Here is a 26,788-nt window from a genome sequence, read left to right on the forward strand (position 1 = left end):
GCTTGGGTATTGCACAGCACATAGGCCATGTGCATGTGAGATTTTTGACTGCTTGGCAACTGCAAAATAGGGCTGTCCCAGAAGGACACACCGTCTGCTTAGTCTATAAATGTAAAATGGCCATTTAAATTCTGCGTAGTGTATCCCAAAGACCATTGGAGCACTCTGCTTTTATAATGCCAGAGGTATTTGGCATTATCAGTGCAACACCTTCCCAACACAGTAGCAGTGCCAGAGGTTTCTGACAGACTGTAGCTGTGACCTCTTCAGTGAAAAGCTCCCTCTGGTTTTCTTCCTGTCCTTCCTACCCCATTCCACTCTGTATAGAGCATAATGAGCCAGGAAATTGCTTCATTTTCAGTCAGCTTAAATAAGTACAAATGTTTTTAAAAATAAAGATTCACAGTGTGTATAGAAAACAACTGGAAGTTGCAAAGTATGGATGGTCAAAGCTGTTCTTTAAAAATATGGTTCTTAGTCTCAAGTGTCTTCTTTTATAATACATTTGCTAGGAAGCTGTAATCCAAGTTAGAAAAACAAAGTATCACGATGCAAGTATGTGAAATCTTAGGGATAGGTTTGCTAAAACAATTTACATCTGACTATTTTTCTATTCCTTAAAAAAATATTCTCACTCAACAATTTTTACTTAAATTAAAGTGTAATCAACTGAATGACAAGTATCTTCTAGCTTTCCTCATAGAAAATAGTTCTGTGTGTTAACTTTTCAGTTTCATCTAACAAAATGTTATGTCTGGAGAGGTAGGAACAGGAAAATAACATGTGGCTGTTAGTGTGTTTAGCCTGCTGTTCAGTTGGTGACTGACATATACATTGGTAGTAGCTAAGTTAGATATAGCTCAAAAGCTTTTTTTAAAGGAATTAGATATTTTCTTTTTTCCTAAAAAATACAGTCAAGTGATTAATCAGCATGGCAATTTATAAAACATGTCACTTGGGTGAGAAAAACATGCATATTCATGGCAATCCATACTTCACTTTCTTCAAATAAAATCTCTGAATGGATTTTGTCTGAGGGTCTCCAACCACTGTTTAAGCAGCTAATTCTGTTTTAAAGCTTTCTCTCCCATAGTCATGCTGTTTAGTGGACATAGAGACTGACATATGAGTGGCCAAGTTACGTGTCCCAAACCACATTCCAAGTTACAGGAAGTACTAGCAAAATCAAGCAGTCCTGAGTTTTTTCTTTCACGTTTACCCAGTACAACTTTTACATCCACTTACTACCACTCAGGTTTCTGGATTTCCAGTTATTCATTTTGGCAAAGCAACCAGTATACAACATTCTTTGTTTTATACTCATCTGAAGGGCATTTGTTCTGCATTTAGAAAGCTTTTTTGACTACTAACCTGAAATGTCTGCATTTAATCCAGGCTTGCAAGAAGCTAAAGGAGGTTTAGAGATAGAACACGAAAGAGCTGGATGCTAAGGTAATGTTAGGGCCAAGAAGGAACTAATGGGTTCTTGCGTCCTTTATTATGCAGTGTTTCAGTTGAATTAATTATGTCAGAAAGACAGCTGGATTTCACTCCTTTGTTGGGGCATTGACAGACATCCTCCCTGGCACCAGCTGCCCGGGTGGAGAACTGGCCACCTTGGGTGCCCACTCTCGTTCTCCCATCCCTCTCTTTCCATAGTTCCCATTTATCTGCCAGCAGAGCAGTTTGTACTTGACAGCCTTCTGGTCTGCTTCAGAAAAATCAGCTAGGGGCACTCATGTGAACCATCAATAAGGATGAAGGTCCAGTAACAGGGTGACAGTGAGGGTCAGGGATCAGGTACAACTTCCACTAGCCTTGGATTTTGTTCCAAACTTGCAATACTGCTGCAGTCCAGAAGCTATTTCGGGAACTTTACACAAAAATAGGTCTTGCACAGCAAGGTTAGTGAATATAGTGACAATGACATCTGTAAAAGCAGAAAATGTCATTCTTCTGGACAGAAGAAGTGCATAGAAATTCAGCATTTCCAAAGAAAACACAAAAACTTTGTAGTAGGGAAGCACTGACAAGGTATGTGATAACACAGCACTTTAATGGCACACAGCAGCAACTTTTAGGATAATTCTGAATGACACTTTTAATGTGGGACATTCAGCTTAAAAATCAGAACTGACAGTAGCTCTCTAAGTTTTTCCTTGCAGCCTGCTCATCTTGCCTTTTATCTGAGGATGTCATTCTTGTGCGTTCTCCATGCCTGTGTCACCTTTGATCTTCTGACACTGGGAACCATTTACAGCAGGGCTTACACCATTGACTTATTTTATAGTAGAAACTACACATTTCTTTGATTTACTATAAATTTTGGTTAGAATATGTGTAGTGCCCTAGAAGGGGCAATGTCTGCATCACATTTTCATTACAACTTGGCAAATCTGCCATTCTATGAAGTTTGCTGTTTAGACATACTGGTTCAAGTTTAGCTGTAACAACTGGCCACAATACCATCAAAACTCTTTAGAACTGAGGAGAATTTGACATGCTCCATAATAAATAATTAATTTTGCAATTTTGGACTGCTATAATTGTGTTTCATAGAAACAAATTGGACCAAGTGTTAGCTGGCCATAAGTATGAACAAGGAATATACTGTTTTTAGAAATAAGGAACTCAACTTTGTTGTTATTTATAGGATTATAGATCAGTTTCAGCAGTATTGTTCTGGATCTATGTCATGGGAAGAGAGTTCCTTGCTTTGTTTTGTCTTAGGAAGAGGTTGTTGATATTGCCTAAATAAATTGTTCTTCAAGGGCCTCTCCATGTCTCCGCATAGTGACTAAGTTAGGGACAAGGTAAGAAGAACTTTCAAAACTCTCTCTCATGTAGGTGCATAAGAAATCTTGCTTAAGCATGACATTACTACCATATGTGTGTGTATAACATGTATATACATTTTCACATCTCTGGCTGCATGAGTTGCCATTCATTCTGCTGTGGAGAGGACATAGGTTGCTCCACAGGTTATTCCTATCTTGTCTGCTAGTTACTACTTTCTGCAGGGGACTATACATCATGCTTTTGCACACATAATTTAACCATGAGCTTGACACTAGAATCCAGAAGGAATTTGTACCTATCAACTAGATGAAGACTGGCTACCATGTCTAGTCCCAGTCATGTCTAGTCCTCCTTCATTCTTTCAGGGACAGGAGTGTGTCCTGTGGGTGTCAGAACCTGCAGCAGCATGGTAATTCAGAGCTTCTAAGAGTAGCAAGATCAGCCTTTGCACCCTACTGCCCTGATACATGAAGTAGATGTGTAACTACAGCCTCATCACTGCCATGAAATGTAGGCTCTTCTTTGCCTTTTATCCCAGAATCATGGGTACAAATTAAAAGCAGTACCTTTATAGACAACTCCTGTTGTGCCTAGGTAGATACATCTTTTCTTGTCGCATCAGTGCTTTCCTGACGCCTTTATCTTAGTGACAACTCAAGACCATGCTCTGGCACTAATAGCTGTAACAGCATATGCCCAGTGCATACAGATGCCCATCAGTTAAAAGGACAGATTGAGGAAATATTGCTAGGAACTGAATTGATGAGAATCCAACCCCCTCTGTAATAATGCATCACAACTTTTAAGGAGAAGCGACAGTGGCCTTTGGAAAGTTCGTAAGCTTTTCCAGTCTAGGCAAGAATGATGAGGAAAAGGGTTTCCTGCCTTTTCAGTACAGTCATGTGTTCCTTGATCTTTCTCCCTACCCCATACTTTTTTTGCTACTTCTGTCTGTTCCTGTTCTGATTTCTCCAGGTTCAAATCAGAATCCCTTTGCTTCGAAGCTCAGGTCAGCACTAGGCAAGGCACTGGGCATTACCGTTGCTAAGAGCAGCCCGTCCTTTCCCAGTTGCATGCTTGTACATTGACAGGGTCAGAGCATGATTGAAGGGTGAGAGATGCACAAAAGCAGAGAAGGCTTGAAATTAAATAGTCTTTGAAGCTTTTTCTTAACTAGTCTCACTCTGGCACAGACCCCTGCCTTAGGGGGAAGATCCAGTGGAATAGCAATGACCTAAAGCTACTGCCCACTCAAGCATGCAAGGAGGAAAATTTATCTTAAAAATGACCATATGAGGATATCTGGGCTGCAAATAAATGTTTGTAAAAGATGTACATTAACATTAAAAGAATGAAGACTTAATGGTTTTTTCTAATAAAATTGTTTTTTTTTCTGAAATACTGAATGCTACACAGAAACAAAAAATGGAAAAATGCCGGTGGGTGAGACCTTTATCTCTTCTCTCATTTCTTACTAGTGCCAATGGAGTAGCTGTCCTAATTAAAAAGAACTTGCCCTTTCAAACAGAGGAGCTGGATTCTGATCCAAATGGCCTCGTAGAAAAGAAATTGCTGAATGAAGTCATTACTCTAATTAACATTTATGGTCCTAATGTTAACAATGTACTTTTAAAAGGAACCCGTAGCATAGATATTCCTCCTTAAATCATCTAATGATCTGGTGTGGGTACTGGTTTTAATTGCCCTTTGGTTATCAATTTAGACAGATCTACTAGGGGTGATTGCATTGTAAATCAGATATCTCAAGAAAGTCATTAATGAGCTAATGAACGATAGATGTTTGCAGAGATGAATGGCACAGATGATAATGCTTATTTAGCCAAGTGGTGTACTTAAGTGTTCCGGGTTGCGTATGGAAGTGACAATTCACCAGTAACTAGGTAATAATGTATTAGCTATTACTCAGTCTGCTCCATGGTTTTATCTTCCGCTTCCCAGTTTAGCCCAGTCCCCTGTGCTCTACGTCCCTAAGCTGTTTCTGTGATTTGTAACTCACAGAACCGTAGTTTGGAGCCCTGCATCTCTGTTTGACTTTGTTTATATATTTCTTGTCTCCCTTAGCATAAATCATAATGACAGCTTAATTGGTTTATATTTCTGAAGCAGTTTGAAATGTGAAGTGTAGCATAACTGTTCAAGGTTGTTATTATTTTGTGACTCTTCCTAACCATTTTCTTTCCTGAGTGAAAATTAAAGAGAAATTATTTGCCATTTACAAGAGTAAATATGGTGAATCCTGTCATAATTAAATACTCAAGGATCACAAAAAAACCCACAAACCCCTTTGTTTCACAGAATTGCACTTTTTAAGTGCTTGAACTCTGCATCTCCTTCATAACACAGTAAATCCACTAACTTCACCGTGAGTATTTGATTCATGCTTATGTGAACGGAGAATCAGATCTTTGATATCTGTGGCTGTGGCAGGGTATTTTCATGATGGAATAAAGGTCCTGGAAAATACAGGTCTTCTGTAAAGGTTTTGTTATAATTAAAACATTAGGCCATTTGATACACTTAGAATTTGAGATTATGACTTCTTTCTTTCACAGAAGGAACATGTATAATTGTACCAGTCTTTAAAACACAGATTACTACAGATTGGAAGATTCCTTTGTTCACAGATGCATATTTTACCTAAAGAATTTACATATACCAAACAGAGTTTTGATTTGGGCTTTTGTTTTGTTGTTTTGGGTTTTTTTTCATACAGCAATGTAGACTGGACACTACCCATCTAGCTTTTCCTTAGGATCTGGCCACCACTTAGCATTACCAGAGAATTTTTATCAGGTTCAGTGTTCAAAAATAAAGTCACACAGAGACAGATGTTTGTGCATTTCATTCCCTTTGTTGCTTCCACAGTCTCACAGGGCAGAGTCAAGAGGTATCCATGACAAAATAGAAAAGTCTTTTACCCCAGAACAGGATTTTAGGATCAGAGATTATGCAGGCAAGCAAAACAAGGACAGCCAACCAAAAGTAGCCTGGGGCAACACAGTGTGTCAATGAGAAAGAGAGAGATAAGAAACACTTGGACAGTTGTGCATGTTGGCTTCAATCTATAATGACTGTGCAGACCACAAATCAAAAACATTTGGCTGTCCTTGACAGAGGAAAAAAAAAGCACAGGTTTTTCAGCTATTGCTACATTTTTTTTCTGTTGAAATTATTTAAACAGTCAACCTGGTGAATAACAATTCATTTACGCTACCTCTGTTTTTACTTATTTGTCTAACTGCCTTCAGGCAATTATTAGTGTCATCTTAGAAAGACAAAGTGAAAGCTCTCTTCGTCTCTTAACAACCGCTCTTTCTGCTGTTGATCAGCTGGATCTGCAACACTCAGTGGTGTAAATTCCATTTGTGTTCTATCTTTCTAGTGTAAATTAAGGGCAAAATGTAGACCATTGTCTCCAGTAACACTTAATTCAGTCAGCACAGATTGCTGCTGCATTTCTCCAGTTCCGTACATACAGAGACCTCCATAGCCTTCGGACCAAAGTGTCTATTTGTGTCTAAATTCTGTCATAGTTGAGAAATGAGTGGGAAGCACCTATATCCCACGCACTTCCACAGCAGTCCTATCCATGCTTAGAGAATGTGTAATATGAGTTGGACACACGGCAAAACGCCCAAGCTCTCATGGTGGTGATGACACTTTCTTGATAGCCTCGTGCCACTTTCTTAACAGCCTTGTGGCCAAAGAAAAGAGGCAGTGGAAGGTCAGGGTTTATTTAATGTCTCACCTTGCACTCTGAGAGAGTGCCCTAGCTACTCGATGAAGGTGATCCTCCATTCCTTCTTTAGGAAGAATGACACTACGAAGCTGAAGAACAGCAAGCCAGAAGTGGTCTGATTATATAGTTTAGGAGCAAGAAGACTCTTGAAGTGTGACCAAATTCATTTGTTAGAGACACCAAGACTACCTCTTTCCCTACTCTAGTGTCTCCAGGTACTACTCCCTAGTATCTTCTACTAACATGTGACAAACTCAGCCCAGGAAATATCAATTTCATCATTCCCCAATACCTATTAGTTTGTTTATAATCTGAATTTTTCTGAACGACTCAAAAATAATTAGGTTTTAGACCTTTTTTTTTTTCCTCCTGGCTGAAAGTTGTGATACAACCCAGGTAGGTTGTGGTTTTTTAGGACAAGTTTTTAGGACTGGGGATTGCATCATCATGCATCTTTATGTAGTAACTGAACTCCGGAGGAGCTAAAATTCCTTGTTATAGCACAAGAACTCATTGGTACTCCCATGAGAAAAGTAAAGCTTTATATCTCTGTCATATTGGGACCAAAGTGGCGGAGAGCAAACTGAGTAAAAGAAAAGCTATGTTAGAAAGAGATATCATACTGGCTTAAGGGAAAATGGGAACATAAAGTCTCCATTAAATTTTCAGTTATTGCTCAGTATTTAGGATTTATAACATCAAATTACCTTAAAAAACCTTGATGATTTACATTAATGTGGCAAAATAATAATCTTCTGTTGATGAAAATTTGAAGTTTTTTCTCTGGGTCTATTGGAAGTTTCTTTGTTTATTTTCTTCACCTGGAATTACTGGGAGTCTCTCAGAAATACTTTTACTTATTCTGACAACTCCTTAAGGGAAGAACCAATAGGGAACATTTGATTTATTCACGTTGTGCAAGATGACTATCCAGGGCAATCTGCAGATGCCTTTTTAGATGCATAAGGCAAAGATTTCCTACATAACTCTACAATTGGCAAGACAACTTTCTCTGGTAGCAGCTTGAACAAATGAATGCAAAAATTCATTGACTACAGGGATCTCTTTTTTCTTCAAAAAAATAATTTGAAGAAGATGTCAGACGAAATTAACAGTCTAGAGTGCCTTACTGACGTTGTCAAAGCAGTTGGAGAAGACAGGTTTCCAACTGTAACGCAGAGAAAATGCCACTGTGAAATTTTATAAGGTGTCTATAAATGCAGCTATCAAAATAAGCCTAAATTCCTATGAAAAAAAGGAAACACAGTACTGATCAAACCAGGGATGGGGACATTAGTCCAGTATCTTGTCTCAGGCAACAGACGGATCAGGCAACTGTCAGGACTATAAGACCTCTAAAATATATATTTTTGAGTAAACTTCACCTGGTCCCTGTTCCCCTACACACAGCATTTTCAGACAGATCTGTAGCAGCTATGGATTGATTTAACATGCGTGTAATCTCTCAAAAATTTCTGGTACAGTAACTGTATGTTCTTGAAACTCATTCCCATTTTTGGCTCAAAACTTAACTCAGAACTTCAGAAGTTCTACAGTTTAATTAACTTTGAATGCAGGTGCTTCCTGTCACTGAACTTCAATTTTTCATCTTTAATTTTATCAAATTTTGTATTTATTTACTTTTATTATATTCCTTCCTTTTTACCACCTTATGTTACAACTGAAATACATTTGATTTTCTTTATAGGAAGTTTATAAATTTCTTTGCTTTTCTCAGAACATCTTTTATTTCTGTAATTTTTTTCCTTAAAAAGGTATGGGCCAACGCTGTATGCAACAAAGTACTTAAACACCCTATTGAACATTTGTATTATACACCATTCTATTCCTTCCACAAGCTGCCTTCCAGTTTATTGTTCTAGATTTGCTTATTATTTAGCAGAAGGAACCTGCTACTGTATAGTGAGCTGTCTGCAGTAGAAAGGTTAATAATTTTACAACCTGATGGTTCCATGATTTGCATTTATCAATAATAAGTTTAATCTAATGTGATGTCTTCCCATCCACTTGGTTTTTTTCAGTCCTTCTGAAGCTTCAGAAACATCCACTTCTGTGGCCCAGACTAAACTAGATAAAATTTTGTCTAGAAATGCTCTTAGTATTTTCTCATATTTACTCTCCAGGTCATCTGTAAGGGTGTAAAACCACGTAGGCTCTACTGTCAAAAGGGAGTGTGCTGCAAGCCATTGTCTAATATGGCAAAGGACTACTTCTACAAGAACCTTAGCCATAATGTATAAACTATAAAAAATCGGAGTTCAAAGGAAGTAGGCAACCTTACAGTTTGTTAAGCCTAAAGCTTTAAATGATGGCAGAAAGCAACAGCATGATTCAGTGTGTTGGGACCTTGGTTATTAAAGGTCTGAATAGTGTCATCTTTCCTTAGCCATCTAAAAGGTGTCTGGACCTTCTTGTTAGGTCAGCAGCCAAAAACGTGTACACTTCCAGAGGTCAGTTTGTCTCACCTAAAATCACTACCCAGGGTAGGTGGGCAGGGAGCTGATGACTTTAAACTAGACACCTAGCTTCTAAGCAGCAAAAGTGAAATGAGTTAAAAACCCACTCTCCTTTATCATTTGAGGGTCAGACACAATGACAAGTGACTACTCAAGGGCTGAGTTCAGACAACAGCCAGCTCACAACAAAAAATATATATGTGCTGTAGAAAGAAGTATCTTGGTATCTCTGCCTAGCTGCAGCAAAGAATATACTGCTTAGGAATTGAACCGTGTCTCTTTTATGGGGAAGTAGAGGTTTCAGATTGTAGGACTGCTTTTTAGAAGATGAGGTCAGACAACTGAATTGCTTTAAAATGTGCAAAATACTATAAAATAGTTACTAATGTGTTTATTGAACTCTATTGTTGCACAGTCTTGTTTTAATATCCTGCATTTATACCACTGTGATTCTTGCTTGTGAAATCCAAATGCCCTTTTGTATTAATTATTAATTCCTGTCCCTTTGTCCATGATTTTCCTTAAACAAGAGTAGCCTTTTAAAGAGCCCTATTTAGATTTTTTCACTTCTGGTATGCAGTGCTCAGTATAAGATCAAAACATGAAAGCTAAAAGTCATTTCATATTTGCTGGTGGTTGGAAGATCTGTGATGATGTGCAGTGCGTGCAGCACACTGCTGCATCTGATAAGCAGTCATCTTTCTTCTAGGTCATTATCTAAAATTGATTTGTTCTGCTTCTCAGAGAGAAGTACAAACTTGAAGAATATTTGGGAGAAATAAGGTCAGGACCTTAATCTTTGAGGAATCTTATAGCAAGACAGTTCCCTCTCCATAGTCACCTCCACCTGGACTTAGGCTGAATGGTTTCTAGTTACTTTATCTGAAATGTATTTACACCTTCAACCCATGGGATTCCCACGCCTAATGGGAGAACTGTTATTTCCCAACTGTGAGAGATTTAGTGCTCAAGAGGGTTGTCTCCTCACATGGTTTGGTCTTGGCAGGAATTAAAGTATCTGATTCTGTAAAGGTGAAACTGTTCTTTCTACTTGCTTCTTGTACTCTTACACAGAATTTTTCGGGATTGGTGTTGTGTACATGCCTAAATTTGTAGATGGATTACTGCAAATATCTAAAAGATTAATTAACAAAATCTAAGAAATGCAGAGTATTTATAGGATAAAACCACCCTAGTACTTTAAAAAAAAAAATAAAAAAAAGAATAATACCTTGGTTAAAAGAAAAAGCAGCTATGTAAAATGGAAGTTGAAGAAAACTTAAGAGTCTGAACTCTCTAAAATACACTAAAGCATGAATTGGCATCTCTGAGGAAAATATTTTTAAAAATTAAAATTAACTTTGCATGCCTTAATTTTGGGGTCTTCAAAATTTCTGAAAATTGAAATTGTTGTAGGTCATCCCCTATGCAGATCTGATATACTCTATCAGTACCTTACAGTTACAAAAATTGATTTGCTACTAATATTTATCTTGAAAAATACCAGTTTAGAAATTAAAACAAACTCATATCTCTGTACTTTTACAGTCTTTCCCAGTCTGTCTGGAAAAGAGAGATTCTAACTGGGGGCAGTTGGGGTCCAACAGTAAAAGAGCACGTCTGTCATGTTGGAAGGTTTGATAGCCCATCTGTGAATTGTGAATTTAGAAACTTCCTCTGCTATTGCATTCATTGGGGGCCAGAACACTCTTGGGCAAAAAAATGCAGCTATAATTAGTGATTTAATTTTAATGTAGATGAATAGACAGTCCTGAAGCCAGTTATTAAAATGTCATTAGTTGACACAGAAGTTAGCATATATGCCTAATGTCTGTTAGCAGAAGCTGCAGAGACCAACCCCAATGAGAATTCTGCCTGGGGAAGAGTCGCAGCAACACAAGGCATCAAAAATCTCCCTGCCTCTGGAAAACAGCTGGACAGCCCCAGCCAGAAAATGCTCAAGTATTTGTTGGGAATTCACAGGCAATAACTCTGACCCCTCTGTTCTATCAGAACCCTGAGATCTCCAGAAAATATTCCTTTTGAGTAGCTTTAGCCATATCTAAAGCCCAATAGAGTTAGAAAATAGCAACGGTGAAAAACACGCTTTATAACAAGTAGCCCTGGGGATTTCTATATCCAACAAGTATAGAATTAGTTCTGTATATCATGTGTAACTCATTCTGACAGCACTCCCAAAGTAAATAAATTTTAATTTGTATTTTTAATTCAGACATTAATGTAACAGTGAGGCTCAGAGAACAAAGGAGTCTGGAGTAAAATGCTTACTTTTAGAAAAAAAGGGCAAAAACTTCTCTGGGATCTTCAGTCTTGGGCTGAAAGTAGAGAAACTAAAAGTAGCAGCAAAGATATTAGTAAAAGTATAACTTTGCTTGTAAATATTTCAGAGAACACAATAGAAGTTAAGACCTGTTGTTGGAAAGCATAGTCACAAATCTACAGTTAATAACATTTTTTCCCTAAATTCTGAGAAATCTGAACTACAACCTTTCCTGGCCTCTTTGCCACCTTAATGACACAAGATCATGAGTGAAGATAGTATCAATGTAAATCCAAAATCTAAAGGCTTTAGAAAGCTTCATTTTTTAATTCCACTTACTTTGGCACCACACTAAGAGTTCTGCAACTTTGATCCATCAAGCAGCACTGCAAAATGGTCTTCAAAATGTATGAACCAAAGAACAAAATCTGCTCACGCAACCTTACAGAAATGATTAAAAAAGCCCTCATTATAGTATAGTCACCCGTCAAAATAAATTACTCACTCAGCATGAGTGGGTGAAAAGAAGTTTGTTAGACTTCCTTAAGGAGGTGGTAATTGTCTTGAATTTTGTTAAAATACATCACTAATTATGTTTGAACAATGTCTATGTACTGTTTTCCTCTTTGGGAATTTTATCAGATGGTTGTACGAATTTTGAGACAGGGCTTTTTCAGTTTTAAAGTATAGAATCATAGAATTATTAAGGTTGGAAAAGACCTCTAGGGTCATCAAGTCCAACCATCAACCCAACACTACCATGTCTCCTAAACCATGTCCTGAAGTGCTGTGTCTACACGTCTTTGTTGTCTTATCACAATAGGCCCTACCAAAAAGAGATTGTCCTCATCTTTCTAATAAGCCACCTTTAAATACTGAAAGGTATCCCTGGAGCCTTCTCTTCTCCAGGTTCAGCAACCCCAACTCTCTCAGCCTGTCCTCGCAGGAGAGGTGCTCCAGCCCTCGGACCATTTTTGTGGCCTCCTCTGGACCCGCTCCAACAGCTCCATGTCCTTCTTGTGCTGAGGACCCCAGACGCAGCACTGCAGTGGGGTCTCACCAGAGTGGAGCAGAGAGGCAGAATCACCTCCCTCGACCTGCTGGCCACACTTCTAGCAATACAGCCCAGGATACGGTTGGCCTTCTGAGCTGTGACAGCACATTGCCTGCTCCTGTCCAGCTTTTTGTCCAACAGTACCCCCAAGTCCTTCTCTGCAGGGCTGCTCTCAATCCCTTCATCCCCCAGCCTGTATTGTTACTGGGGTTTGCCCCGACCTAGGGGTAGGAACCTGCATTTGGCCTTGCTGAACCTCATGAGGTTCTCACAGGCTCACCTCTTCAGCTTGTCCAGTTCCCTCTGGATGGCATCCTGTCCCTTAGGCATGTCACTGCACCGCTCAGCTTGGTGTTGTCTGCAGACTTGCTGAGGGTGCACTCAATCCCGCTGTCTGTGTCACTGATGAAGATATTAAACAATACTGGTCCCAATACAGACCCCTGAGGGGCACCACTTGTCACTGGTCTCCATCTGGACATGTGGACATTGATTATAAACAGACATAGATTATAAACAGATACTTTTTGATGTATGCAATAGGTCTCTAGTCATAAACAAATGCAGCTATCATCTTTGAATCAAAGAACAAAATCTTGGAATCAGATAATAGAATCTTTGCATTTATTCACATTATGATTTTTATTAAAAACTAAGCTAATTTCTGCCTAACTAAAACTCTGTATGCCATTGCAATCCATTATTTTTCCATATGTATTTGTTAGTGAGCTGTTAAAATATCAAATGTAACATATCCATTCAGGAATTAGACTTCATAGTACTTTCCCCTTAATTTATTATCAGTAGTGAGTGACTACAAAAGCAACATGTAGAGATTTAACATTCATCATAATGTTTGTAGTTATTGTTGCAATAACTGAAAAATAAGGTTTGTGTTTCATTTCCTAGAGTTGTGGCTGACTCACACAATTTTGACTGATACTTTAGCAATTCAAAGTTGTATAAACAGTACAGACAGATCGATCTAAATGAGGGTGCTGAATAAGCAGAAGCAGGGGTGTCTTCATAGATGGGTATTATTTCATCACACTCTAAAAATAAGCGTGAAAAGGAATGTGTGTCTCATTCTGGGCTCAGAATCTGAGTCACACCATAGTTGGAAGGATTCATATTAAAAGCTTTTGGCTTGGCACACCTCTCATTTTCTATATGATTGTTCATTCTTACTAAAATTTCCTAATTCGTCAGCACCACTTTTAACTTTTCATAGTACTTACATTTTTAAACTAGACTTTTTCATTTCTTAGAAAATATCAGTGAAGCTTCAGGACCCAAGGACGCTCCTAGCAATAACCCCCTTCCTCCACAGTCTGATGGTGCAGGCTGGCCAGTCCAGGAGCTCAGGGAGTACGTCCTTGTCCACAGCCAGGGATGCAGACCTGGCAAAAAGCACTTCCTCTCCCTTCCCTGTGCGGAAGGATGAAAAGTGGACATGTCCGCTCTATGCTGCATTTTGGGCTCTTTCCTCACAGAAGGGGAGAGAGGCTGGGGGCACCAGTGGTGACACTGTTCAGTGAGGCCAGCCCCTGCGATGTAGTGCAAAGTGGAGCACAACATTGTGGGAGATACATTTATAACTGCTTCCAGTAATTGGGATCAGTGTGTGTCAAGCACAACGGTATAGTGACCGCCACCAGATCTGAGTCTTGTTATCATTTCTGCATGATTCTTCTGTTTCCTTGCTACCACCCAAATGCTTTGTCTTTTTTTCTTCCATAAGGGCTTACTTTTTCTCAGAAAGCGAGTTTATCATCAAACGCCTCATCGAAAAAATACAAGCCTTACTACTTCCTGACATAGCTGAGCTCAGCTTAAGTAAAAAATAGCTGATTTGTCCTCATTTTCTCCTTCTTCTGCTTCTTCTGAATTTCTGGTTTCCTGATGTGGTCTCTGTCATCAGGGCTAACCTCCCCAGTAATTTTCTCTGACACACTCTTTGCAGAATCAGGTAGACCTTTGCATACAGCTTGGGGGTGGCAAGACATACTTGGCAATTGTAACTGTGCTATGGCTTCCAATCCATTTTGGCAGCAGAGTCAAACTGGTTGGGTTAGACCATCTTCAGTGTTCAGCTGCACTCGGAAAGAGGCTGGGAGCATTGAGGCAATCAGACACGGAAGCAAAATGTATTAAGCAGCGGTGGGTTTTCTCCAATTAAATACTTGGTCTGCACTGCCTGTCTGCGTGAAGGCTTTTAGTCAGGTCCAGTGTAAAGAGTTTAGCTTAAGCTCTGCTGGCTTAAACTGACCTCTTGACTTTGTGCAGGGTGGCAGAGGAGTATGCACAAATTTTTCAAGTACAACGAGGAGGCACCTGAGTAAAAGAGCATTTGCACTGAGTCAAACCAAGGGAAACTGTAGTCCCGTACTCTGTCTCTACTCCTCCCCCTTGGTAGATGTTAAAGCAAAAAATATAAGAACAGGGAAGGCATGGAGAGATGCATTCTGTGCCCCACAAGTCTCTTGATTCAGAATTTGTACCTTTACACTTAACAGGCTTTCATGCGTTTTTTCTCTGTGACTTTGTCTAATTGCTTTTTGACTGTATTTATGATACTGGCAGCATCTGACAGTGAATTCCACTATTCTTTTATGCTGTGTGAAAAAAACCCACTTCTTTTGCTTGTTTTAAACCTGCTAATTTCATTGGGCATCCTCTTGTTCTCATGTAGTGAGAAGCCAAGCATCCATTCATTTATTTTCTAGGCACTTTCCCAGGGTTCTCCTGATTTTATACATATCTGCCATATCCCCCTTCAGTTGTCCCATTTCTGAGCTGAAAACTCTAAATCAATTTAAGCAGTTCCAAGCTTTAATTGCCCTTCGTTAGTCCCCCCATGTAATTTTTGAGAGGCAAGTACCAGAACAGCAGGCAGTATATGAAAGGGAGGGCACTGTGTGATTTTGTGTAGTGCTATAAAGGTGTTTTCTGCTTTGTGCCCCATTCCTGTTTTTTTAAAGCTCAAAACTGCTGGGGTTTTTGACTGTCAATGAGCACAGGATTTGTGTTTTCTTTCAGTAAGTGTTCTTCTTTATTATTAATTCCTTCTTTTTTTTAATTAATACAATTGAAGTTATTTATTTGGTGTGCTTTTTGTACCTACAGGAAGCTGAATTCCAGTACTTTATGATTAGTGTTTCAAAAGTAACGCCTTGAACCAAGCAAGGTGAAAAAGAGCAGTTTTTATCAGAGACTTTGCAAACATCATTGCAACAAAAGTTATGGATTTTAAACATTTAGTCTCTTTATTATGCCCAGATACAATTCCTGAGGCTTTGTGAGAGAATCTCCCAGTAGCTCTAAGGCTTAGGCAAGGAATTTCAAGCCACTGAGAAACTTTCTGATAGCAGATACAGTTTACATTGATTCTAATTTTTCTTTAATGGAATATCGCTCCTTCATTGAAATGGCTGGGTCTCTCATCCTATATATTTTTTCCTTTGGAATATATGGATTCTTTTCACCATTTCTATGATGCACTGATGACATCAATATCTTTGGAACAGTTTCTTATTTTTATTTGCACTGCTTATGCCTATATTTGAATTGAGGACGGATAGATATATAGGTAGGTATGTAGGTGATAGCAACTAGTATTGTAAAACTCACTTTTAAATCAATGGTTACCGGATCATAAAGCACATAACATGTTATGTTAAAGAACAGAATTTGGAAATTATACCGCAATTTTAGTTTGAAACTGAAAGAGTGAAATCCTCTTTGGCTCCTAGTCATAAAGGCATTTTTGTTTTTATGTTTTCATATATGTGATAGTCATAGCAATTTTTTGTTATGACTTTTATCTCTGCCTCCCACTAACGCATACAGTCAGTCAAAGTGAAAAAGAGTTTAATATCCAAAAATAGAACGAGCATGTCTTTTTCTTGTTCCTTCATTTAAAACATCTTATCTGTTCAGGATATTAACATTACTGCTAATTACTACTGCACTCAATTTTGGATGACAATGGCAAAGCTAAGAGCAAAGGAAAAAAAGCCAGAGTACTGCACTTTTGGTTTCACGGTTTGTATCAGGCTGGACCTATAACCCTGGGATTTGTGTGCTGATATTTATGAAAACAGTGGAAATCAGTGCACACTTCACAAATTTGGTGAAGCTTAAGGTATCTGTGGCACTGATTAACTTTCAGACTGGTAAAATGGCTCACGTCAGGGAGGAATTTTTTAAATTGAGGAATCCTTTTTTCAAAATATGTGCTATTTCAGGTATGCAATCTCACCAATAAAGGTAACATTCTTAAAGAAATATAAAAGTAGACTTCCAACTGACACTGCCTTCAGGAATGTCAGGTTTCAGGTTCTCTCAAAACACCCTGCACTGTCAGAGCTTAGAAGTTTGACTGTGACCAGATTTGATTTTGACATATTTTGGAGGTACAGTTTTGTGAGTGGATCAATGTAGGTTTATTTCCCTTCCCCATTTAGACCCCAAAGCCTGCTCCCCTGCTTTAACCCGGGGAGTCAGAGAGAACTCCTGCAGACTGCGGGAGGGCAAGGCACAGGCAGCCATACAAAGGCACAACTCATAACCCTACTGGCGTTGGGGTTCTGCGTTAAACCTGCTACCATCACAAAAAGTCAAAAGAAAATCTTCAGTGAGTCAGTTTTTCATTCTGCTGTCCCTAAGTCCAGAGTGAGTACGAGGGCTGTTTAACACAGTAAATTTTTCTAGTGTATTACAATTACAGAAACATCTACTATGAATATCATTCTTCTAAACCTCTGTGAAAAATTCATAGAGTATTCAGTAGTTGCAACACTGCTCATTACTTGCCTGTATTGAGGTGGTCGTGCAGCTGAACATTGTAATTCATTGGAAACACACAGTAATACTAGTACCAGAAACAATTTTTACTCTGCCAGCAAAATGCATCTTATGATGGTTTACGGTGCAGATACAACATATTTCTTTATTTGTGTCACACTCGTATGTGGTTAGAATAATTCTTGCAAGTTGTTGCTATTACTTGGTTGTGCAGAAGCCCTAAATTTTGGGATAAGGATTAAAAAATGGCCATACGGTCTACAAATATCTTCAGCAACTTCATATCCTTACATAGGTGCTTTTTTCATTGGAAAGTTTCTCAGAGCTGGACAGTATTTTTAGTTTCCCATAAAACTGCTGGAAATCTACTTGTAAGGCATCATGTTCTCTGCCCTTCAATGCAACTTTCAGGTGAAAATAAGATAACTGCATAAATATCATGTTCTTATTTTTATGGCTTATATTACTCTTTATATTTGCTTCTAGAGAGGACTTGCTAATATGTTTAATATTCTGTTATTTTATTAGTGTTATATTTTCTTTTTAACCATATTTTTAAGACAAATTTGAGGTATCAGAAAGAAACCAGTTTTGAGACCAGATGGGCTAGAAATGCAAATATACAGATATTGAGAGAAAAGATCAGATCATGGTCCATCTAATCTAATAATCCTTCTGACAGAAATTAGATGATTCAGAAGAAGTTGCCAGAAATTTCATGAGAGACAAACAGAGGGGTAATCTGTCAGCCACCTTAAATCTTCTCAGAATTCCTTAGTACTTTGAGATAATTTTAAGCCCTAAAGCATAAGGTTTCAACTTTCTTTGAAAATATATTAACAGTAGCTATTACAAATCTGGAGCTTTGCTCATGAAAAGCAAAAACTCAACAGATATGAAAAATGAGATAGTGCAAGCATTGCAGAAAACTGCAAATCTCTGAGTCCTTGAATGATTATTTACTTTCTAAGCAGGTGAGAGAATTTTGCGGTGTGTGAAAATGACATAACATAGTGGATAACCAATACTTTTATGGTCCTTTTGATCTTTCAGAAACTCTAGTATTGTGACATAAATATTACAAAATTAATTTGTCCTAACTAATGATTTGAAATAAGAAAACAGCTCCGTTATGCTGCCTTTTTGTCAGGTATTTGGATGAGAGGAATGTTAACTTGCCTGTTGAAGTCTCAGGAAGTGTTAATATGGTATATGCTTGTGAGCATGATTTGATCACTAGTGCTACCATCAAGAAAACTAATTACCCTTTCATGAATGGTGAATATTTACCTTCACAGAAAATATTTTGAACTAGTCTTTATATTAGCTGATGAATCAGATCCTACCTCACATAATCCCCTTACTCTAAGCCAAAAGAAGAAGCAGCAGCATATGTATTTCTGCAAATTCATGTGTTATTCTTTTTCTTTTCTTTCCAGACAACTATTACGGCACTCCGAAGCCTCCAGCAGAACCAGCTCCATTGCTGCTAAATGTAACAGATCAGATCCTCCCAGGTGCCACTCCCGGGGCTGAAGGCAAACGCAAAAGAAATAAGTCGGTGAGCAATATGGAGAAGGCGGGTATTGAACCACCAGAAGAAGAAGAGGAAGAAAGACCTGTGGTCAATGGAAATGATGTGACAGTAACTCCAGGTCTGTTCTTCCTTCTTACTTTGCAATGCGTTTCTGTTATTCACAGAATCCTCAGTTACCCTCAGTTACTGAACACATGCATGTTCAGGTAAGGATGTTCTTTCAAGTCTGAAAGCAAGGAATCCTGAGTAATAGGATTTCTCTCAAGCCTAAACCAAATTATTTAACCTCCATTTCTGGGAATCGTCTCACTTACCTCAGCTACCATAAAGATATCTGTCTCTGAACTAGTCACTTTGAACCCTCTTTATAAACCAAAGGGAAAAATATCTACTTTCTGAATACAGTTCATGTGACCTGTTTTAGATTTCTAGGTTAGGAGATCAATCACAAGTGCCTATTTCTCTCCGTTGACTATAGAGGGAGTCTAGAGAACTGTAGTTTGGCCAAATGAATCTAGTCTCTGTGTTTCAGGTCTCCTTTTTCTCAAATGATGATACTCACAAAAGAGTTCACTACATTATGAAGTGAACTTTTGTAAATTGTTATGAAATCTTAGCAGTATTGTGGAAGAGTTAAGTTGTCATCATATTAACAAATTTGTGGGAGTGCCGATGCAGCTTAGCTGGCAGTACTATCATGAAGGACCCTTTTTGGCAGTGTTCCAGAGCCTCCATAAAGCTGATAAAGGTTTCAGATATCTAGTCCTAAAAGGCAGCTGTTGAGTTACCCCTTGGATCATAGTTCTTCAGAAAAAAAAGGGGCTCAAGATACTGACTGGTATCTTGAGAGCACTGCAGCCTTTTCCCAAGCAAGTGATCAGCTTCCCCTTCAGCAAGTCATCATTTTACAGTGCTTAAACACTTTTATTCTGAAATATCATTTAAAAATTTTTGTTGTTGTTCAAGTAGGAAATTGAAAGATTCAGATGTTTATACCTCTCTGAGAAATAACTCTGTGAATCCTTCTTGGTGAACTTAAAAACTCAGAAACAAATTATTGAAGAATAAGTCTGTAGTGAGAATCATACGGATGAGAAGATAAAATGGAATATTGCAAGTTTGCTAAATATATAGGTTAATGTGAAACAAAAATCCCGTTATCTAATCTTCTAAGCGCTGTAAAAAGGATGTTCATACTGCAGATTCTATACTTTTTTTTCCTCCTACTGCACTAGGAAGTATATGGAATTTAATATCTTCCCATCAAGGGTGTATTTGCCACATGCTTTTCTGTTGTTGTTGCCTAACATTACAAATAAGGGGAAATCCCTGTGCAGAATCCATCCCCGAGTACAAGGGGGCAGCAGGGAGTGGGGGGGTTAGACTGGACCTCATCCTCCCCTCTCAGCTCACCAAAGGGCTGCAGCATTACTCCCTGGACATCGCCATCACATGCTGTATGAGCCTTGCTCATCCCTTCCACACAACACTGCATCTGTTGGCAATGTTCTGATGCTTAGTGCCTTTCCTACACAGCTAAGCAGAAAAGGATGAAGCCCAGAAATCCTTACATAAAACATCAGCACTGTCTCTGTTGCCAGGATACTTCCACAGCTAAAGAGGCAAAGGCAGGATTTGGTCTCTGATGTGTATTGTAGAAATCATTAGAAAGATCATTCCTTGCAGTTATTTGAAAAGTGCCACACAACAGTCCATTGCTGAGGAGCAATTTCCAGGGCAATATGTTTCAGCTCAAACTGGAGCAAGAGGCAATGTTTATCTGCTTTTCTCCTTGCATCGTATACCTATGATTTGCTTCTCCCAGGCAAATTCTATGTGAACGATGTCTAGGCAGCACCCAAGAAACAGACACTGGTATGTGCTCTGTTACAAAATGAAATACATGAGCGTTGGTGTAAGACAGCCCCCTCCACTCCCTCCTCGCCCCCCACAAAGTAATTCCTGTAGGTGTGGCCAGCAGAACAAGCAGTGCCTGTGTTGGCTCTCATGGTTTCATAAGCAGGGTTTTGTTGTTCAGTTACACTGATTGAGGACTTTGGGGATTGTAGCAAAGCAGCTCTGTACATACATGCTGTGTTGCCTTTGTTGGGCAGTGTAGCTCCCACGGACCCTGTTACTGCAGTCATTTTCTCTGTGAGCTGACAGAGGCTTAGCTACCTCTCAAATACATGTGCATTTGTAGTTTGTGTCTTAAAACAATCAGGAAAACCAGAATTTTTTTTTTTCTTTTCCTTTTAAAATGCTTGTTGGAGGGAGCAACAAAGTTTTTATAAAGAAGCAACCAAGGGAGGATATTTGTTACTTCCAGCTCTTTTAGAAAATGTGTTCTGTTTTAAATGCCTCACTTCTAATGGGAGTCTTTTAGTAAATATAGGACTCTTGGTACATCCAAAACATTGATGCGTTTTTTATAGATGCTCAGCAACTTAAGGACTTATTAAGTCCCAAAGGTGTCAGAGTGCTGGCAAGGCAAAGGACTGCTGTAACCCCTAGGATTGCTAAGGTGAAATAGTAACAGATCTAAGATGAATCTGAAGAAAATAAACCTGTCTTTATCACACCAATAAGCAACATTTGTAGTTGCAGAGATCTTTGTGTTTTTGGTCTGATTTTTCAGACCACTTTTCAGTGCCTGTCAAGATAATCTGTGCATTGGTTGAACTTTATTAGTAGGAATCAATTTTTCATTAATTCACTTGCACAAACCTTGCATCATAGGCCATCAGATTTCCCCTGGATAATTGTATTTGGACAGACTGGAGATCTTCAACAGTGCTCCGTAATTGTCTTCTTGCTAGTCTGTGCTGCCCAATGTGCTTATTTTTTCTGATTTTTGTCACCTGTCCTCAGCTCAGAACCCAACAGGAAGCCTTCTCACTTCTTTAGGATGAGGTTTTTGGTCACTTTAGAATGGAGCACTCTCAGTTCTTCATCCTGGATCAAGTTCTCTCACAACAGAGTAGTATTAATTGGGAGATGGGATTTATCTCATTCAACTTCAGTAAATTATATGTCTAAATACCTTAACTTTTGTCTACTTGTCTCTCCTCTCTTTATATAAAGAAAGGAGAAAAAGGCAATTCCAAAGAGAAGGAAAGTGTAGGTGTTTCAGATACCCATTTTAGGGTATCACCTCTGCAACCTAAAATGCTTAATTCAGCCTACAGCTGCACAGGAACTTAGATCACTAAATTTAAATGAGAATTCTGCCATTTGCCAAGCAGCATATGAGAGACACAATCTATAGATCAGCTGTTAAGATGGTCAAGTCTAGAGTTAGTGCTGCATTTCTCATACCTATTGCAATTGCCCACAATAATGGACTTCTGGCTACTCTAGGTTGGGTCTCTGCCTTTCACTGGTTTGGGCAAGACATCTTGCACCTGAAAAGCCTTTCCTGATGGACACTTCATTGAAATGAATGATTTCTGCAAAACTGACGCTCTGACAAGAGGTAAAAAGACTTTTGGTCAAATTGCAACCTGCTTGTCAGACATTCAGTTTTCACTGCTGTTGCCGTTTGTGTCTGGAGAGAATTAAGTCAGTCTCCTTCACAACCAGCATCATAATTTGACACTGTGTTGGTCATGTCATGTTTACCTCACACTTCTGACTGATTAAGTGTTTATCATCCGAACTCCAAAACACTCTGACATTGAAAGAATGCTTATGTGTGTGCATTATTCTGACATTACTTGAGCAACAATAAGTTCCACCCAGAGAATGAAAGTTCTGGCAGGCTCGAATTAATTGAGGGATAAGATATGACATAAAGTTTCAAAATGATCATTCATTGCCTTAGGTTGATAATGAAGCAAAAGGCTAGAGTCTGAATGCCATCAACCACCACACAAGGTGCCGTAGTCCTAGCTGTTGTGGTTTATCCGGCAGCTCAGCCCCACACAGCCACTCGCTCACTCCCCACCGGCGGGACGGGGGAGAGAATCAGGAAGGTAAAGCTCGTGGGTTGAGATAAGAACAGTTTAATAATTAAAATAAAACAACAACAACAACAACAACAATACAATGAAAAGGAAAACAATAAGAGAGGCAAAAACCCGAGGCGGGGGGGGGGGGGGCGGGGCGGAGTGAACAACCAAAACCAACAGCACATGACACCACCGGTCCCCAAGCCACAACCATCCCCCCAAGTGCCAACTGCCCCGGTTAATGTACTGGTGATGGCATCACATGGTGCGGAATGAACACCCCATTGGCCAGTCGGGGTCAGCTGTCCCAGCCGTGGCCCCACCCCTCCTGGCCTCCTGCCCACGTGGCAGAGCGCGGGAAGCTGGAAAGGTCCCCGACTCCTATAGGCACTGCTCAGCGACACTGAGCCGCTACTTAACAGCAACTAAAGCATCAGTATGCTGTTGGCACTTTACCAGCTACACTGAAGAGAATTAACTCTATCCCAGACAAAACCAGCACACAGGGAACAGGTTGAGCTTATTCTTTTATTATTACACAACAAAGACAGTCAGGGACATGAAAATAACACACATGGCATCCAAGGGCCATGAGATTTTAAAAAAATACAAAATTTGGTGTCCATTGATGTTTCTGTTGTAGAAGTGTTTCTCTGAACTCAATTTATCACACCTAGGTCACAACCTATGATCTACAGAATACGCTGTGCTCACCCTGTCTCCCTGTGTCCTTCCCCCACATCAGCTCCTAGTTCTTATTGGTTAGTAGTCAGTGGGAACAGTGCCTCCATACAAAGCACCAAAACCCAAGTACGGCTACGGCTCTGTGGGAAAGGGAGCTGCTCCAAGGCTGCAGAGTGGTATTTTCACAAGAGGCTCTCATATAGCTTGGCAAACATGACTTAAACTACTCTTGTATCCAACAGTTATTTAAGATGCATGCACAGTTTCCTGTGCAGAATTTAACAAATTAGTCATTTAGATACAATACGGATACAAAGACCTGCAATATTTTCCTTCAGAGTAGCTAAAACCACTCCAGAAATTACTACTTAATAATATTTTCCTTAATTTGTTCTCTGCTGATATTGCTTAGGTCATCTGGGTTGATACATTTGGAAGAAGAGAATAAGTTTTTAAACTTTAGTGCCTCAATAATCTGCAGCATTAAAATAAAGAAATAAAGTGACAAGGCCCTCTTACATGTTTAGATGGCAAAAATCAAGTTAGACTGTAAATACAGAAGCAATTTAAAGTGCAAAACCAGCATTGATGAAGGCTCAAATTCTGAGACTGTCAAAATATAACTACAGTTATTTCTAAAAAAAAGGTCACTAGATTGTCTAAGACCTGTATAGACAATATGACATATTAATCAGTAATATTTTAACTGCTGGTATTTGGAGTTGGTGTACTGCAGAGATGAACTTCCAGTACTTAATGATAAGTGGGTATTTTTAACATACACATTATCTTCTTCCTAAAGTTCTTTGTATTCCACATATGCAACAACTTGCTGGTGCTTTACCAGCGCCTATTCTGTCACTTTCCAGGATGCTCACTGTTGATATATTGTGCTGAACTGCTTTTAAAAAGTGGACTACATAATGTGTTTTGTAGCAAGACAGCAGTTCTAATAGGCTATTTCATCTGATGTAAAGTTAATTGATTGGTTCTTTAGTGACAAAAATACTTCCTGACTAATATTATGGTACAATTTTAGGATCTTTTTTACATCATATATTGTCTAAAGATAAATATTTGTGCTCACAGTATGTTACTGTAGTATTTAAAATTTTATTTTTACATTTAAGACACTACTAGTTTTTAACCAGTACTGTTTTTTTATCAAATCAAACATTATGTATGAATATATATTAGCAGAAGGAAAACCAATAAGGTGAATATCTACCTTACCTGGAGTATGTGAATGATAGATACATATAACAAAAGGTAAGATGACACCATAGGGCTGTATTCCATATAAGTGTGACTAGGATGTCCACTGTGTAGAACTTAATGTTATTATAGGGCATTAGGCAATTCTACCTTAATTGCTTGGGCTTTAGTCATCCTGATGCCTTCTCCATTACCAAAGTAAGCTATTTAAAGATAATGATCCAGGAATTAATAGTTCATGAGATTGGCTTTAAAATAATTATATTTTTACATTGTTAAGTAAGCATCAGGTTCCTTTTTTTCCCCTGATATATTTTGATAGCAATCTCTATCTTAGATAAGCTCAGAATATGTCTTCTAATCCTCAAGGCTTAGTTTTTACATTTTTTCTTCTATCATGACAGCTGGGATTTGTTAATACAGTTATTGAAAATCAAGAATCTGACCTCATCAGACCTACTGAAAATAAGATCTTGAGAAAGAACACATATTACAGATATCATGCTAAAATCCCAAAAGACAGCAGTGTCACCACATCTGTGTGCTCTCAATTGGATGATCATTAACCATTGTGTGTGATGTGCCTGTGCTCCAGATTTATTTGTTCTACTGCGGTCATATGTACCATGTGGCCTTATGTCTTGTCCTCAGTTTGATCTGTAGAGCATCCTTCCTGCAGTAGAAATGTGGTCAAGACTGTGGGTAGCCTCAGGAATACAACTTACAGATCTGTCAGTGATGCTTGAGACAGATGAGAACTTACTTTTGCTTTGCAGACATAAGAACAAAAAAGCCAAAGAATTTATCAGCAATTACATTGTCCTATTCTCAGGGAAGTGGAGACCATATATCCTCTATGCTTTGCAAGAAGCTTTCACATATTTGAAAATACTTCCCCTATCCATCAGTCTTTTCTCCTCCAGACTAAACCCACCTGTTTTTCAATGTTTCTGTACTTCCAATCTTTTTCTTTTTATTTTTCTGCCCTCTGCACTATTTCAAATCTTCCTTGACATGAAATTCTGAAATCAGGCCCAGTACTCCTGACTAAACCTACTAAACCTAAACTCCTAACTAAACCTACTAAACTGTAGCTGACAGTGGAATGACCTGCATCACATACGCTTGCTACTCTTGCCTGTTACGATGCTTGTTTTAATTTTACAATGGTATCATTGTTGACTGAAGATAATGGTAAGGTATCCTTCACACATCCCCATATGTCCATTGTATTTTCACTAGGAATTCTGCCTAGGCATTTGATCCCATCTTGTATTTTTACAGGTGATTGTGGCATTTTGCACCAGTCAGGTGCCACATATTTTTGAAAGCCAAGACAGGGGAGAGGGGGGATTGAGGAGTGGCAGATAAGGAGGGGACTTCAGCTTCCCTGGGATCCTACTGCTCTGCTGTGGGATGCAACTAAGCAAAACTTTTGCTTGTGTCTCTTGCTAATTCATTTCTTACCACAGACAGATTCACATTTCCAAACAGCATAAAATGTTTGTAATACCATGTAGTTCAAGTATGAGTTAAGATTTAGCAGCATGAGCTGCATATGGCTGTAGAGCTATAGACTGTCATCCTGTTTAAGGCTGAATCCATTTTTTTTTTCCACACTATTCTAAAAGGCTGTATGTGTTGGTGTCAAAAGTCTTTTTTTAAGACCATGAAAGCTATATCTACCATTTCTCCCCAAGGAGCAGCACCTGTTACTCTGCAATGAAAAGAAATAAGATCAGTATGGCATAATTTCTTCTTGAAAAATATTGACAATTATTTATCACCTTTGAAGAGCTTGCATGTAGGTGGTTTGATTGCTGGTCCCAATGTCCTTCTAGGAATTAAAAACAAAAAGATGTGAAGTTATAGTTTCATGGGTCTTCCTCCTCCTTTTTTACAAAAGGATGTAATGGCCTAATTGAGCAAATTAGTTCACAGGGAACTTAGATGCTTGGAAATTTAGAATACAAAACTATCTAAAAACCTAAATCATGGGTACTTTGCTGAAACTGAGACTGTGTCTGCCTTTTCTTAGTTTCTTTTCTCGATGAAGTCTCAAAGGTCTAGCCATTACTAGCCATGAGTCTGCTTCATTGATTCCCTCAGTAGCCTAGGTTTTATTTCATCAGGCTCTAACAGCTGAGGATGGCTGCTTGATCTAAGTTGTACTTGACCTGTTATCTGCCCACTCTACTCTGAGTTCTTTAGCCCTATTGCTGATG

The 26,788-nt window shown here is 38.8% G+C and overlaps 1 protein-coding gene across 6 annotated transcripts in view; it reads left to right on the forward strand.

Moving 5' to 3' along the window:
• Positions 1-26,788, forward strand: part of MAGI2 (membrane associated guanylate kinase, WW and PDZ domain containing 2) — a 764,477-nt gene that overhangs the window by 490,868 nt on the left and 246,821 nt on the right. For all 6 annotated transcript variants that reach the window (XM_064444109.1, XM_064444078.1, XM_064444093.1 and 3 more), the window contains exon 4: positions 18,617-18,832. In XM_064444109.1, coding sequence (XP_064300179.1) covers positions 18,617-18,832 — 216 coding nt within the window. The remainder of the gene's footprint in view (positions 1-18,616; positions 18,833-26,788) is intronic.

The sequence above is a fragment of the Phalacrocorax carbo genome, chromosome 1 (assembly GCF_963921805.1).
Source record: "Phalacrocorax carbo chromosome 1, bPhaCar2.1, whole genome shotgun sequence".
Lineage (NCBI taxonomy): Eukaryota > Metazoa > Chordata > Aves > Suliformes > Phalacrocoracidae > Phalacrocorax > Phalacrocorax carbo.